This window comes from Protopterus annectens, chromosome 1.part1 (assembly GCF_019279795.1).
Source record: "Protopterus annectens isolate FY-2018-M chromosome 1.part1, PAN1.0, whole genome shotgun sequence".
Lineage (NCBI taxonomy): Eukaryota > Metazoa > Chordata > Ceratodontiformes > Protopteridae > Protopterus > Protopterus annectens.
The window spans coordinates 1,438,151,420-1,438,169,690 of NC_056726.1; the positions used below are offsets into that span (position 1 = coordinate 1,438,151,420).

Sequence of the window (18,271 nt, forward strand, 5' to 3'; positions counted from 1 at the left end):
ACAGATATTAGATGTGTACTTCATTGTACAGTCATGTTGTACAGCAGGCACATGCACCACATACACTGTAATGCTTACAGATACTGGTGGGTATTATGTACAGTGGGTGAGATGTGCACCTCATGTCTTTTGTGCCATTGGGATGTGTGCTGGGTGGGACAGACCTGGATGGCTCCCTGTCATGGTCACCCTCTTACACACATCTCTGCCCATCCATCTTTGGCTTATTATACTGTGTTCCCCCTACATATATATAGGTACATAGGTAGGTAATAGGCTGTCTGCCTGAAGGCATATATTAGTATGGCCAGAGTGTGCAGCTATCACCACACATGGGTTTAGATTCCTATGCCTCTGTGTAATAGAGCTGATGAAGTGATCCATGGTGTGACAGTTCAGTTTCACATACACTCTTCAAGGCTCCTCTGGAAGAGTGCCAGTGAGGGACTCAGCTTAATGTAGGTTGGGAGCCTGTTCCAAAGCAAGGGAAGTCTGTGAGTTAGTAATATATCCCTCAAACATGTTATATTTATTGTTGTGATGATTATATCCCTAGAGCATGTGGCACAGTGAGCTTGGGTTTACTTCAGATAGAGCATGTACATCAGTTCTGCACTGGACATAGGCCTGTCTGTTGGGCAGAGATCGCCTGAGTAGACAGTATGCAACAGAGTAAAGATTGAGGTAACTTCAGTCTTGTTGCATGGGGCAACTGTTTGAGGCCAGTAATCCTCTTGTTGAGGTATTTCAGTAGTCTTTCCAGCTGCTGAAAGGGCCTAGTCAGATTCATCGCAAGTGTGCCGTGATACTCTCTGATGGGTCTGATGGCTGATGAGTAGAGGGAACCTCCTTTGGCCTACATACAAAGACCTTGGCATTTTATGGGAACACATAGCATGATTTTCTAACCACATTGTGAATGTGTTTCTGGAAGTAGAGATGACTATCCACATGTGTCCATGGATCCCTTATTATTACCTCCATATTTAGGGTGTTGGCACCTATGTGGTATTTGTATGACTGTAGCTCAAGGCTATAACTTTGACACCACATCTGTCTGACTGAGACCCTTTTTAAGGATGTCTCTGTTGTCCCAAACATCGATTATGACAAACATTTTGCAGTCATCCGCAGACTTCGCTAACCATAGCCCTTGTGTGTTTGACTGTATTTCTGAAAAGTATACACCAGACAGGAGGGCTCCCAGGACTGAGCCATGGGGGACAGCAGTTGTTACCAGCTTACAGTCCAACAATTCTTACCTTCTGGGATCTATCTGTGCCCCAGTTGGTAATACATCAGATGACTTACATGTTTATGCACAGGTTGTTGATTTTGTGGATATGACGTGTGTGGGATGTTGGAAAGGGGCTTTTCAAGGTCTATGTAGGCCGTGTGGAGCTCATTTCATTTATGTATGTCCTGGGTAACTGCCTTGAAAACTGTCTAGCAGGTTTAGGGACCATGATCTGCCCCTGACCAAACCAAAATGGGTAGGGTTGGGTGTTTGTAGGCTCCAAATATCTCTGTTTATGAGTTCCATAAAGATGGACTCCATGGCCTTGCAGATCAGGCTTATTAGGCTTATAAGACAATAGTTCCCATGGTCTGTTGTGCACCAACACTTGTGGAGTGTGCCAAATGTTGCTGTAACCCATTCAACAGTTTCATATCCTGTACAGAGGGTGAGTCTCAACAGACTGTTTGTGTGCAGGATCTGTTTGTTTTGGAGTTCACATATGACACAGCCAGGGACACCATGCCATCCTATAGACACTGTATTTTTAGGTTTGGATAGAGCTGTTTAACCATCGTATATGTGATTTCTGGCTTTTCACAATCCCCAGGTATGGTATTGGGTCCTTTTGTCAGTGAGAGGAGGGTAAATATGTATGAACCTGTCTGACAAGATGTTGGCAATGTCAGTCATGTACATGTATTCATTTACACTTTGCACTGACTCAGAACATATATGAGTTTACACTGATATTTATGACATAGCTAAATAAAGTGTCATGGTTCTCTACGGACTCTTTGGCAATATTTTTGCTAGAACATGGCTTGGATAATGTTAGGAGTGCTCATTGTTTCTTGATGATACTGATCGGAGATTTATTGATCTTCTTTGGATTTTCACTTTCTTTGAACAACTTAAGTACTTGTATTACATAGTTTGATTATGACAGGGGTCCAGTATATTATATGGGTCTGTTTTCATATCACTGTATGCGCAAGGCAGGATTGGTGAATAGTGACATGTGTCTGGAGTAAGAATTGCAACTGCCAGATATGTGTGGCCCACTGCTGTACTCAGACATGGCCTAAGTGTGTGAGCATGCCCAGTATGACCTTTCAGTATGTTGTTGATTGACATTTGCTTCATTTGTTTAAGTGTGTGAGCATGCCCAGTATGACCTTTCAGTTTGTTGTTGCCTGACATTTGCTAAATTTATTTAAGTGTGTGAGCATGCCCACTATGGGCATATATATATACTATATATGTGTGTGAAAATTCAAGTTGGTTTTTACTTCAGGATTCACCTTTGTGTTGTACATCAACAGGAAGCACGCTGTGCCTGCAGGGCTTCCATGAGTCAATTTGCATAGACTTATCAACATTTCTACATACAGGGGGGGCAGCTATTATTTGTAAATTTCTACCCAGTGGGCACACCTGATTGTTACTGTGGGTGTACATAGGATGAGGGGTACACCTGACACTTATACACATTTGCTAGGTCTGCACTGTTATGTCAGGTACTCTATTTCAGTCTGTACTGTTGCCTATCATACTGGCTTGAGGCATACCACTGTACTACAGACCTTAGCTTCCAATTACACGCATATTAGTTTGTGACTTTATAGCCTACCCAACCCACATCACACTGCCTGGCCTGCTGTTATTGGTCTGCATAGACCTGGGGGGTGGTTACTCATATGCCTCTTCGGAGGGCATGATACAGCATTTGTTTGTGTTTGCATTTGTCTACAATTGTCCTGCTGGCTGTGACTGTTAGGTATGTGACCCCCCAACTGGTATGTGTGAGTGACTTAAGTTGTGTCTGTGCCAGTGAAATGCTGTCATGGCTTAGTGGTTCAGTACTGTAACTATAGTGCACAGTATCCTGAGTTCGAGCCCTATCAACTCTTTTTATTTTCCTGCTGGTCAGACCTGACTGGTTAAAGGACAGTAAAGCAGGTATGAGTGTGTTTACCCAACTATGCTCGACTTTGCCTGACTTTGCCCAATGTTGCCTGGCATTGCACTGGTTAGTGCAGTGTGCAGCTATGCACAATTGTATTTAAATATGCTCAATACTGGTAAAATCTGCTTAGCAGTGCTTTATATAGCTTAAAATAGGGCACTCATGCCTCAGGTGGTGCTGCAGGGCTGCCTATGTCGGATGCACATAGTACACTCCCTATACGTTTGAAAACAGGTAGTGTCAAGTTAGACATCCCTTTTACTGTATGTGCGAGCCAGAGAGTAGTGTCATTTCCAGGGTTCCTACTGAGTCAGTGTATGTGATATACGTTGCCTCTTTGCCAAGGCCAGGGCATACCGGGCATGCCTCCTTCTGCCTACTGGGGCAGGCTCAGGTTGTTCCTCCTCTGAGTCACGCTGTGCCTGTGCAGGCCTTGGCAATGGTGGGGGGCTGTTTGGCATGGCCCCATGCTGTTCCTGCTGCAGCTGTTTTCACAGAATCATATTGTGTAGCATAGCACATACCATAACAATTTGGGTACATGTAGTTGGTGAGTACTGCAAGGCTCCAACAGATGTGTCCAGGCACTGGAACCATGACTTGAGCATCCTTGTTTGTGCATGTGCCTCATTATGTTCTTGTTCAGGTGTGTGTGCATTTCTGATGGGTGTCATCAGCCACGGCTCCAGTGTGTATCCAGCACCCCCCACTAGGTGACCATCAGGGATGTCCCCATCGGCATATCTCTGGTACACCGGTGTCAGATGCCAGATGTGGGAATCGTGATAGCTTCCAGGGCAGCCAGCACACACATTCATTATTATGCCCTGGGCATCGCACACAACCTGGCAGTTGATGGAGGGGAAGCTCTTGTGGTTGATGTAGACCCTACCCCGCTCACCGGTTGGTGCTTTGATGCATATGTGTGTGCAGTCTATTGCATCCACTATCACAGGGCATTCTGCTATTTGGTGGAAACGACACATATTACTGGCTAATGCCTCATGGGAATTGGGGAAATATATGTGGTCACCGACATGTGCTGACATGGCATCCAGGAACTGGTGGAGTACCCTGAATGCTGATGCCTGTGAAATCCTCATCATATCACCAATCGGTCTTTGGAAGGTACCTGTAGCTAGTATTCTTAGGCCAACACATACCTTGGTATGCACTGAGATGGGTTCCACTCTGTTGGTTCTGTGTGTGAGGTGTGGCCTTCACAGCTCAACAATTTTTTGTAGGAGGTCTCTGTCCACCCTATAGCACTCCACTATCTCCAGCTCATGTAGCCCCTGGTAGGTTACCTTGGGTCTGTACACTCTTCTCCATCTCCTCACTGTGGGTTGCTCAGCAGCATTTACAACATCACCACCCTCAGCACCTTGCACATGTTGGTTTATGATAGCAAGAGCAGACCCTAACATTTTGTCTGACTTAAGCTTTTTAAGCTTTCCCTCTTTGTATACTGCAGTGTTGCAGAGTTCTGGGGAAAAACAGGGGGGAAATGCTGTTTGCAGAGTTTAAAGTGCTGGGCTGGGCTAGTCTGCTGCCTGTGTATTTGGCTGATTCTGATATATTTCACCTGGCAGCTCTGCTAGTTCTCCTTGGTTAACTTCCTACTACTTCTTTTCCTTCCTTTTGCCTTTCTGTTTCCACCCGGGGGAAGTGTCGCACAAACAAGCACAAACACACACACGCTCTGTGTGCATATTTGCAAGGAGTTTCCTATCTTTTAACATTGTGCACCTTTGCTTTGGGGTTTTCAAATCGGACAGCTGTAGGCATGCCTCTTGCAATCCTGAGCAACTCAAAGCAAACATAAGCCACTGTGCTCCAATTAGCTTACAGCCTGTCTGACACACTCCCTCATGATGTCACCTATATTCTACTCTGCTACTCACCCACTCCTACTCTTACACTCTTGGGACATGGCTCACATGCTGGGGAAAATTGGGATTCACTATACTTATCCTCATTTGCATAAGATTGCCTACTAATGCATGGTTACATCTCTCACACTGAGCTTCCCTCGTTAGCAACCACTAGTCAGTGGCCATGTTGTCTTCAGCCTGCCATTCACCTGCATGGCAGAATAAGCTTTTTAGTGAAAATGCCTATTTTTGGCTTTTTATAAATTATTTTCTTGTTTTTATAAGTGCCGCACGTTTGCGCGGTGCTGCGCTATGCTTAAACATCGGAGATCGGGGAAAAAAAGTTAGATTTTTATATTTTTAAACATTTATAAATGCCAATGGCCTTATATTTGGCCATTGGCATGCTTCCTCAACTGTATGCATCCTTTATTTGGAGCTGTCATATCTCCGTTTAGCTATTTGCAGAACGGTACTCTGTTACCAACAGAGTACATTTCTGCAGCTAACACTAATCTTCGACGGGCAGGTTAGTGTTTCCTGGATCGTAAATTTACCGCATTTGCATACTTTCACCAGTAAATTAGGTAATTTGCATACCATGATGCTGTCTGTGCAAGCTCTTGTGCATGCCCCTGCCGGCTGTTCCTGGATCACTCGGCAGACATATTGCCTATTTGACATCTTACACTACTCTACAACTCCGTGCAAGCTTTTGAGAATCCGGGGGAATGTCTCTGTTATCAGGACAAACTCTACATTAACATTTTCCTTAGACAACCTACAGAAACTAAAAACATCCTGTATTTTTAACTAATGGCTTATGCTGCATGAATGCTTCTGCCATCAAGAAAAACTCCACATTAGCATTTTCTTGGATATCAAATGCTAGGCTCTTCTCAAAAAATTAAGTAAAACTAAAATACATTATATTTTTGTTCCAAGACTAAGCTTGTATCGCTAATGAGTATGTCTTTCTTTTGAGGAGAAAGTTTTATCAAATCACACACACACTCACTATGCAGAATAGGCAGAAAGCAAGAGAGGCAAAGGTCATTTGTAAACATACATGCCAGGAACTGCAGATGCATCTTCATCTGTGAATCTCAACACATATTTATTCAATACCATATTTCAGCTTGAGAACTACAGCTTTCATCAACTCGTTTTATTCCTCTCAAAGACTTCATTAAAGTTGAAGAAGTTGTAGACTACACAGATGATATCTCACATGCAAATGTTACACAGAAACATGCCCACAGCTTGGGGGCATGTCTTTCTGTACAATCTGAACTGCAGTAAAGAGCTTGAAACCTGGTTTGCATTTTTTTACAACTTGTGCTGATGCACCTTTACCAAGAAATAAATAAATAATAATAATATACCAATCTGTTAACCAGGTAGACCCACTAGACACATAGTCCCTTTTCAGGGGTGACCCATGAATAATATGAGTAATATCTGGGAAAGTGACTTGCTTGTGGTCACACAGCAGACAAATAAGGGCTAAGGGAGTCAAACCCTGCAAGACACGAGCTACGTCATAACATAAAACCCCTGTGCTAACTGTCAGCCATGATAAGTTTTAAATGAAAAAAGTGTATAAAAATAAACTTTCTGCTGAGCACTTCAAAAGAAAAGCCATGTATGCTTGCTTATTGCATAGCTAATGTATGAGAAATTGACAGAGACAGGCAAACCAGCAGGTATGGAAGCATCAGAAGTGGCATAAAAGATAAAATGTTAAGAAAATTCAGCAGGTGTGCACATGCAAGAAGAAATTCTGTTTTCCTGAGTGTGGTGGAAATGATGACAGAAGCACAATAGTAAATGAAACTGCATGTACTTATGTGGGTGTGAAATGCAAACCACAGCACAATTAAGACCTGGAGAGGTAGTGGAGAAAAATAAAATGAAAATGCATCAGTCTGAACACAGGTGGAATCTCCAGCAATGGAATGGCAATTTGTTTTCAAGGCAAACAAACTAAACTTGGTCTTTCAGACAACTCTCTCTCTCACTGGAAACAGATGTGGCAACAATGTGGCATAGTTTAATTTCCCTATGTAAAAGTTTACACAACAGGTACACATATCATTGAAACTGCAGTGCAGTGTAAGGGGGTGCTGAACTCCTGAGTATGTTGTCCTTTGTATGAGACATTAAACAGAGGCCCCATATAATTGAGTTTGTGATAGGTGCCATAGAATCTTTCACATCCACATAAACTATCAAAAAGAGTAGGGGAAACTCCCTGATGCCTGGCCAAAATTCCTTTAGTAGTAGTAGTATAAATACTACCTCAAGTCTCCCCTGAAAAGAGGCTGGCTACTAGCCTAATGGAACTGACCTGGTCAACAAAAAATAAATAAAATAAATAAATGTAGCTTAAATGACAGATTGACCTACCAGAATGACTCTCTGAAATTCAGATAGTTAAATATCATTACAGAGGGCACCCCTGAATTATTCCAACCCAATTACAGCAACTGATCACTGTTCTTAAGGCAAACCATGGAAGCAAACTAAAATATGGTTAAAAAGGTAAGGAAATATGCCTCCCAATTCAACTTCTTAGTTATTTTGCAAATTAATGTAAATAGCAATGGTACTGCGGTGGTGGTGCTGTGGTAGCGATGTCACCTCACAGTAAGATGTTGTCCTGTTCGATTCTCAGTTAGAGCGTCTTCTGTGTGGAGACATGCTTGAATGGGTGTACCTTCGCTTGAAGGTTGTGCGTCAGATCTGGCAACTCGGCACGTAAAAATCTACTGCCAATCATTAGCGGACCGGAGATCCGCTGTGGTGACTCCTAACTGGAAAAAGCCTAAAAACACATGCAGCAATGGGATATCACAATAAAGACTAATGAACAGTCATCCCTCCCTTGCACACACACACACACACCACCACTTCCAGAAAGTCTGAAAAAAACAGCTACAGTGCTGGTTTGTCTGCAACATAAAGCCTGCCAAACTATGAAAGAAGCAGAGAATATGTAAGTATTAAAAAAGCTAGAAGCTTCCCTTCAGCCGATGGAGATGATAAGTATCATTAAACTGTATGAAATTTCTGCCTTGGAGAAAATGGTTGATGTCGCCAATTAGCAATGCTTGTAGACTACAAAACAGATGAGAATGATTTCTTCCACATTCAGGTCCTATTATTCCTTGGCTGAGTGAGGGATCCAAAGATCCATATTAGAAGATAGAGAAGCAAAAGAAAAACAAGAAAACACAGAGAACAATATGAAATCTGGAAATGAAAATGTTCTGTTTTTTATGGACATTTGTAATGTGCGATCATGGCAATGTCAGCCTAAAGACCATGCATACTCAGTCATAGATCCATCTTTTATGAGGCATCACTCAATAGCCGGTGCTGCATTTTTCTAAACCCAACAATTAAGTAAAGTTAACATGGTGCCCCCATGCAGAGGAATAGAGTCTACAGTTTATTTCCACATCCTGTACTCCATGAAGTTACTACCAACTCCATAAACTTCAGTCTCTAATCTGGAGTACTGCGGACAGTAGCAATCAGCTGTTCAGTTCTCAAAAACTGAGTCTGCGTTGAGACCCATCTTTTATGGTGATGTGATGAGAGTAGTAAACCATACAATTTGTAACAAACATCAATAACTGTTTTATACTTTCTGATTAATTATATTGACCATATGCTCTCACCTGCATAAACGCCATAGTATTGATCCTCTAGCAGTTAAATATTTCCAGTATAGCATAACGTTTGCTACCAAACAAGACGGCTGTATTAACTGTCTGTACACCAGTAATACTAGTTACTAAAATGATAGAGCACACACCAGCTACTCAGATAATAAACGGAGCACAACAGCTAGTGAATGGATGCAGTAAATAATAAATGGAACACACAGCCATGGGCAAAACACATAAATAAAACTCTCCTTACTCTGAATGATCTGCCACCATTTTTTTCACGCACTTTTGTGTTTAAATAGTGTGTGATGCATGCATGAGTCCTCCCCCTTGCTCTATGGTTCCGGCGCCCATGCACAAGCACCTGTTCCATTTGTATGACTGGATGCAAAGGGCATTCTTAAAGAATAACGCCCTTACAAATTTTTTTTAATTAGAAGTAAATTAATCTCCTGGCCAGCCGATTCCAGGGGGGTGCAAGTGAACCCCCGTGCACATGCCTGCAGCCACCCTTGATCCATGTGAACAGTATTCTCTGTGTATTGCATCAACAGAAAAGCCTCTGTGTGTGTGTTATTCACAAACATTTGGTGTTGCCACCCAGTACTTACCATTGTCCACTGTCAAAGAGCTGCTTACATCAGCCACCATGCACTCACCTGTATACACCCCTCAGACCTATCAGCCATGTAACTGTTATATAGACCTGTTACTTGTGTTCAGCTGTACCCGGGATATGACAGTCAATCTGTTACCACAGTCCCACACCTCTTGTAGGAAAAGACATCAGACCAACATCCTCCCGACACACAGACACCTAGAACACAAACAGAATACATTATAGAGACGTCAGTCAGTCAGTGTTAATAACAGCTATAATGCATCATGGCTGGATAGCTACACACTCTGACATGTAAGCATTAAACATTCCAGCTGACAACATGTTAAACAGCATTACATTGCTAAACTTTAGTACATTCACCCTGTGCATCAGAACCATATTAGCATGCCCCTGCATTGATGTTATGGATGACAGGGATGTGGCACAGGTATACTATCATCATATGCACAATGTGTAGTGTGAGTTTGCCAGAGGCCTAGGATGAGCCATTGGTTGACATCATGTGTGTGGGTTAGGGGGTTCTTTATTAAATGGCCTGTGCATATGTGGTGTGTGTAGGTATTGAGGTGCCCTAGCTGTGTTGGTGATGTGTGTGTGTATGTATGCACACAGTTCTGCCATATGGCTACTCTATAATGGGGTATGTTGGACAGCTGCGGACCGTAAATGACAGGGTGTACAGTTCACTGTGTCTGGCCTTGGACATGGGAACTGCACCTGCCCGGGGTTGCATGGGCACCACCAGGCAGAAGCCAAGAAATGGTATTCTCCCCTGATGATGACAATTGTCCGCTGGATCCGCATCCCTGTTGGGACAGGCCAGGACCATGTGCATGTGGCCTGCTACATTGTGGTGTGGACAGCACCCCCTATGCAGTGCTGGTGCTGCCACTATGGGAGCGGCCATGAGATGTTGCATGCCCATGTAGACCTCCACCTCTTGGTGTTGCTGACCTACGTCCATGTGGCCCATGTCCTACTCCCAACACATGCTTTACCAAAGACACCACACAGTCGAGGATTACCACCATCCCACCCAACCATCTATCCATGACCTTTGTAAAATAACAGTGCGCATCAGCATGATCACGGATGTAGTCACGTACAGCAGGAAGTGTATCCCTCTGGAGCCTCAGACTATCTCTGGTGTAACATTCCATGTGTGCCTATGCCTCCATGATGGCTCAAAACATGTGTCTGATAACACTTGCTGTGGCACTTCTGCCAGGGGCATGATGGCAAGCAGCCTTCCTAGGAGCACCCCTGTACATCTGTCTGTGTGGGACCTCACCAGTCATCCAGCTATGGCTGCTGTGTACAGACACACTTGCCATAATTACCACACTTTCCTGTCCTATGCCATCACCCGCCACCTGTCCCTCATCTGTGGCCACTGATGATGGGGTATGGGTGGGCATTGTGACTGTGTGGGGGATGGGGTTGATAAAAGTGGGATGGCAACCAATGGCACATATTCAACCCCTGACAACCCTGCCTGTGCCTCACCATGCCTATCATCATCATTGTCAGAGTCTGTATGGACACTAACACCAGTTTGCCTGGAGGAGGGACCCTGACCCACCTCACCACCTGTGAGGTTCAGACAAGAAATGTAAATTAAGACCTGTACACTATAGTTTACTTCTACACACACACACACACACACACACACACACACACACACACACACACACACACACACACACACACACTTACAGGTGAGGTGGCACAAAGATATTGCACAGACCTCTCATTACCCAACAGTTGACATGCATGATGTATGGCACTCAACAGCTTGCACTGCAGCCATTTGTAATCCTTGTTACCAACATTAAACATCTCTGTAATGCATGAGTTGTGTTAGTAGATGATGCCCCTTCCCCTGGAACACACTGCACCCATGTACACATAATTGCTGTGCACATGTACAGTACACTGGCATGTACTCTGCACCATACCTCACAAGTGCACAGACCACTGCTGAATGTATAGCTATCTGGCAGTTATGTTTGCTCTCTTGCTCACAGCCCCTATGTGTTTGTCTGACATATAATTGGGATGATATGAGGACAGATGTCAATAATTTATGCCTGACCTTTGATTTGCAGATCTCATCATCAGCAGTGCATGTATGTACAATAAAATCCTGTTATACCGACAACCTTCAAAGCTTAATGTGGATATGAGGAGTGTATACACCCTTGTTGACATGCCAGTCTCATCTATGATATGCAATGGGGCTACAATACTGCATTTGTTAACATTACACACTCCTGATATGTGGCATGTGACCTGTGGAATCCAATGCAATATCAAACAAATGTGTTAGTCGTGGAGATGCTGAATGAGATGCATACAATATGTGGGTTGCATAAGTGTGCACACTCTGAAAACAATGGCTTGTTAAAGCATGGCCCATCTTTACTTGGCATTATTTGGTCTGTCTGCCCCACAGAGGTCCCCAACTCTGCCAGATTGCAAGGTCAGCTCATGTGCACAGCCCTTGGAGGTCACAAAGTGGCTTCACTATTGCTGCAGAATCTGGGTTATGTCTGGAACAATTCATAACTTTGACTGTGTTCAGATACAGCCATTCTTAGCTAGCTTTGGATGTATGCTTCAGTTCACTGTTGTGTTTCAAGCTGACACCTCTCCCCATCCTCAGCCTTATTGTAGATACCTGACAACTATGGGCCACATATGAGTGTTATTTTGCAGTGTTCCAAATTCCACCCACCATGTCTACCGACCTAGCTCCAGCTAATGAACAGCAACCCTAAAGGTGTACACTGGCACCAGCATGCTAAATGTTGGGGATGGTGGCCCTGAGGTGGAGTGAGGTGTTGCTTATGCACCACATGTATCTTTATGAATATTGTCTGTAGGTTTGAGCCTTGATCTCATGATACCATTACACATTGCAACACATGGCTTTGGGAGACTTGATGATATGCTTATGCTATCTGTACAGAGATCTGGACAATGTTTCATGTGGGACAAATCTTCCATCTGATTACCCTAAACCATAGGCCACACTTATGCAGAATCCAGGTGTTTGTCGAAACAGGTACTGCACAGGCAGTACTTGCTAGACATTCCTGCAACTCCCTCAGTGTTGCTGCATATCTCTGACCAGCCTCCATAACCAGTTTGCGACATGTTTTGTTATCTGTTTTGGATGGGTGTCTGTTTATTTTCTACATCACTGTTGTCTCATATTTCATACACCCATAGATGACTGTCTGCACTGTTTGCCATGTTATATGCAATGGCGAGGTAAGGTTACTTTTCCCACTCCTGACTGCTATCTTTCGTATATGGGATCCATTTCATGATTTGTAAGATGTGTGCAAGCCATGGCTGCCTCTGTTGCAGGTGACTGGGCAAATGCCATGGCCATACTTCTTGGACAGCAGACCATTACTTGATGTGACATTGAGGCCCTGTACTTGATGGAGGGTGTGTACTAAAGAAGAGTGAATGTTGTCAGTACATCACATGCTGCCTCCACAATATGTTATTTGAAGTGTGTGCACACATATGCTTCCAGTGTTTTGTAAGATTTGTATTCCCTATATTTGTTGTCCTAACATAGGATTCCATATTACACATTCATTGCTCATGCTAGGATCACATTACAGGTTGTAAAATGTGTGGTATGTGTTATTGTGGTCTGTAGTTGTATATATCAGGAGCAGTTGCCATTGTAAATGTGGTGTATACACTGTTGTATCCACTGTACAAGGGTAATATTTCATATATGTCCCTACTGTAGGCCATTTGTCCCACCATTGTGTTTATCTCTGTCCACACATCTTGCACTGACAGGTTGTGAGGTATACTGCAGGAATCTTACATACCCTTCAGATATGCCACCATGGTGACCACTATGAAATAGTACAGTTAACAACAACAAAAATGAACATGTACAGCATGCATTATGGGTAGGTATGTTAAATGTGTGCATAGCAAACAGCATGGCCTTAACATGGCCAGTGTATTTGCAAACCTGAGCAAAACTACTCCATACTCACCAGCTACAGGTTGCTGTCCAAGTTGTATACCAGCGGGACCTAAATAGTTGTGTGAGAGAAGTAATGTCAGTAGCCACACCTGTGGCATTTGTATAGGGTGGAAGCAGCATTTCAGCAATCAACAGTACAACCCCTAACACTAAGGATTATGCAAATCTGTGCATTACTATACTCCAGCAACAGGCTATCTTATCTGACATATGCATGTAGATACTTTACAGATAAAAATGGATAAGCAACAGTGTTCTAGTAATGTGCACTGGGGCCTTACCTGCACACTCTTTGTCCATTGTGTGGGTGGCACCTACCTCCACAATGGTGTCTTCAACTCGATGGCATGTCTGGTGGGCGGGTACCTCAAGGCTGGCAAGGAGCTCCTCAGCATGTGTCAGTGGGGACTGGATGGCCTGACCCCCACCTGTGGCTAGCCAGTCCCTAGAAATGGCAGCAGCATGCTGATGGGCATGGCGGATGAGGTCAGTACAATGATGCCACACCTGTTCATAATTTCAGCTGTGCAGTTTGACATTGTTTACTCTGTGGATGAGCTCATTTCACAGGGTGGTCCTCTCCTGCAGTTGTTGGCCTCTGTGGCTGAATAAGATGCTATAACAATGTATGATGTATTGTATGATGGTATCATTCTCTATGCTGGTGAATGCTGGGAGCCGTGGACTTTGCATATTACCTGGAAGACATAAACAGGAAAAAAGGTCACAGAACCTTATACGGTTGTCCACTTGCACATCAACAGTGGATATTACTTGTAAATAATCCAGACAATACCATAACACTGTAAGTTATCATGGCTTTGGCATCTTGCATTACACTCCCGGCCCTGACCTGTCTAGTTCCCCCAATGTTGGACACTTAATTGCATAATCCACTATTCTCCATTTCTGTGTAGAGGGATGACAGTGGCCATCTTCCATATGGATGGTGTGTGGATGGTGTCAAGTCTGTGTTTGACTGTAGTGTGTGATGGAGCTGTGAGCACATGCCTGGGTTCATGTAGGAGGCAGACTGTGATGCTCTCATGCCCCATGGAGACTTGTTGTTGCCATCAGTTGGCGTTATGTACATGCTCACCACTGATGTGGGCAGGAGTGTGGCTGATGTGCATATCCCCTGTACAAATGTTGTGGACAGGGTGACACTGTTCCCACCTAACCTGTCTGATGCAGGTTGTCTGTATCCATGGCATGTGTGTACGAGGTGTGCTTTACCCCCAGTACAGGTTGACATGTGTTACTGTCTCTGAGACTGACTACATATGTGGAGACATTGTTGCAATTGGCCTTGGTGGTGTGGATATGCCTCATTTATAGTCATAGTCAGCCTTACAGGAAGTCACCTGTGAACCTACATGTTTGCTCAGATAGAGATGGACTTACTTCCTAGTTGTGGTTTGCACCTATGTGTCCCTGTACAGCCACTATAGCAACCTATTATGTGCTTTGTGTATTGCTGCTGTCCACAAAGGGGGATTACTCTATACTTGGTGGAGGCTGGTTGTACAGGTCAGGTACTGATTCCATATAGCTACAGTGGATATAAAATATACACACCTCTGTTAGAATGCCTGGTAGTTGTGCAATTGAAACATGACCCCACAAAAGCTCATGTCAACGCAATCCCCACCTGTAATGTGACCTATAGCCTGCTCAACTCAATAGAAAACATAACAATCTGGCCCGTGAAAACATATGAGAAATAACACTTAGTACAGTAAGCTAGTTGAATTTGTGTGCACACCCTTAAACTGATATGTTGTGTCAACATTTGCTGTAATGATTACAGCATCCATTTGTCTTGGTTTGTACTCTAACATCATGTCACATCTTCACTTGATAATGGTTGCTCACCTTCCATGATATCTTTCTTTCTTTTTCAGTAGAATTGTACAGGTTATGGGTCACATTTGCGGTGAGAAACATTTTGAAATGACTTTCAGTGGTTTCATTAGCATACAGCACACAAACCTGGCATTCCAACAGGGGTGTGTACACTTTGGATAGCCAGTGTATATGGGTGTTGATATAACTGTTAGTAGTAGGCATGGACAGTGGGTCATAACACAGTTGTACACTTCTCTGATTACTACCTGATAATCATGCCTACTGTAGTACCCATATCAGTGTCATGGCAATACAACAATCAGTAGCTGTACACATTTTATTTAGTTGTATGCAATGACACTGATATTACCCACATGTGCAACATGCACAACTTATTTTCCGGACTGCTTGTGACCCATGTTATTACTTTTGTGCCTTTCAGCTGAACATACGTACATACACGTGCTCAGGGGATATCTGATATACATTTGTGTTCTATGTCAGTATAGCATATGGTATTTACAGTCTTGCAGCTCAATCATACGTCTCAAACTGTTATACCAGGACTTCTGGGCAATGGTCCATATCAATGGGTGACAAGAGGGGAATCAATATTGATAATGTATTAATATAGCTGACATAATACAAGTATATGTGTATGTGACTACAGATATCAGTCACGACTGTGAATATTGTCTGGCAGAACGCTGTACAGTTGAATGTTATTAATTCAGTATATCACATGCAGTTCAATAGGGTCTATATCACATCACTGAATGCTTAAAAAAGTGAACTGTGATTAATCAACCCTATGTAAGTGAAAGCTTACAATGTCGAACTGTCAGAACAGTGATTTTTTTCCAAGGGAAAAAAAATCACTGTTCCAACAACAAAAAAAAAAAAAAAAGAAAGAAAAAGAAAACACTTCAAAACATTACATTAAGTGGGGGGCTTTGACCTCCCCACCCCCCACTTAAAGATCGAACTACAGTGCCGGAAATGGCAAAGTAATGGAAGTGGCCAAGCAAGTTATTTGCCTGGGAAAGAAGTTGTTTAAAAACTGCTTTGCTATTTTGCCTTTTTGTTCTTTTAAGTTCGAGCAAGACACATTCAAAAGAATGCTTCTTTGATCACTTAATAGGAACCCGTTTAACACACACATCTGCAACAGTACTTTACTATGCACATGCCCTATATAGGTATCTTAGATTTACAATACAAACATGTGTAATACTCATATTCACAGGTAAAATATGGATATGGGCAATATCCCATTAACTGGTCTAGCAGTGTCACAGTCATGACTGTTTGACACTCTAGTGGTTGCCATATGTGAGCTGTCCTTTCCCAGGGTGAGTCAGGCTCCTCAGCTGTGACCTGACATCTCTACCTCTTAGACCATCACATCTGGACAAGGCCTAAAATTAGGGGGGATATATAGGGACAGATCTTACATATGCCTGTTAGAAACCTATGAAGTTTGTAACATAATACATTTTGCATTACCATGACTGTTCTGAAGGTGGTGGGGTCTGAAACTCATGACTTCCATCTCCAGCTATTTGTCAGACTAATATAGATGTTAGGAGGAACAGACAAAGCACTGTGATGGGTAAATCTTGACATTCTGTGAAGATCTGCACAGTTGACAGGTATGGCCCACTGCAGACAGAGACAGATGCTATGTGCATTGCAATTGTTCAGCAGGACATCATTACAGCAAGTCTTTATGGCACATATAAATCTTTCAAAATCATCTATCCCATTATTACAGACCAGGAACTACATTCAATCACATGCTTAGATGTTTCACATACCTGTTTTATTATTATGCTCTCTTCTGCATTCTAGTTGATGTCTTCTTTGTTTTGTTTGGTTATTTATTTATTTTTTAGTATTATTTTCTTTTTCTTTTTTTTCTCTCTCTTTCTCTATCTCTCTCTCTCTCCAGTACAGGGATTGTGCTGGTTTGAATAGGTTGTAGCATGGCTGTTGTAGGTGATGCTCATGATCAGGTGATGGCTTCTGCACCAGTTGGTGTTCCCCACATACTAATTGCATGCAGGCAGCTGTGTAGTTCTTCCAATAGCCAATGTTATAGCAACCCACTACTATAAATGATTACATCATGTGGGCATTGTCCCTTTACCTTGCCTGTTTAGAAGACATCCTTCAAGTGTGGGGGCAGCAGTGTTACAGGGAGCAGGTAGGAATACCTCTTACAACAAGACTTGTGGACACACGCCAACTACATGTTTGTATAAGGTTCCAGATCTAGGAACAGAGTGTGAGTATGGTTGTTATATGCTTTGAATACTGCCAGTTTCACAGGGTTTGTGTGTACATGCTAGTTTTGCATGGAATGCAGTCTGTCTGCATAGCTTTTAACTGTGGCACTATCCACATGATGGCCAGAGGTTTGGCTGTTATGTTTTGTCTTTTCCCCACACAGGTGTTGTCCTTGACAAATCAGTGGCATTCTCTCTGTTGATTGCTATAACTACATGGCAATATACATTTGTGTTTCTGACTTCATATTCCTTGGAAAGGGTACGTTGCAACCAATCCTGTAACACCAGTCATGTTCACAGTGTATAACAGCAATATTTCAAATATGGCCCTGTGTTTTGATCTCTGTCCTCCACTGTCATGCACTAAGACGTTGATAGGTATGGTCTACCATTATTTAGTGCTGACATTCCTGCTATCATTCCAGTGATGTTGTGGACTCCCAGACATGTGCAGTAGGGGCCATATATATGAGGGCTACAGCTGGACAACATGTGTGACCCTGTAAAGTCAAGAGGTCAGTGTATAGACAACACTGTTATATGCCCTTGTGAGACATTTTATGGTGGGTATTAAATGCTTTTAACCTAGGCTGTTAGAACATGTGAGGGATATTACTATTAAGAAACAAAGGTATATGGCTGTACATTTTCATACATTTCAACATGGGGACAGTGGTGGGTTAGAACTTACTGTTTTTCACACAGTTCTGTTTGTCAGTGTGATAGTAG

The 18,271-nt window shown here is 43.0% G+C and overlaps 1 protein-coding gene across 1 annotated transcript in view; it reads right to left on the minus strand.

Moving 5' to 3' along the window:
- Nucleotides 1-6,320: 6,320 nt before the first annotated feature.
- LOC122816379 (deleted in malignant brain tumors 1 protein-like) overlaps nt 6,321-18,271 on the minus strand; it is a 183,343-nt gene continuing 171,392 nt past the window's right edge. The window contains exon 5 of the mRNA XM_044089129.1: nt 6,321-6,430. Within this exon, the coding sequence (XP_043945064.1) occupies nt 6,321-6,430 (110 nt within the window). The remainder of the gene's footprint in view (nt 6,431-18,271) is intronic.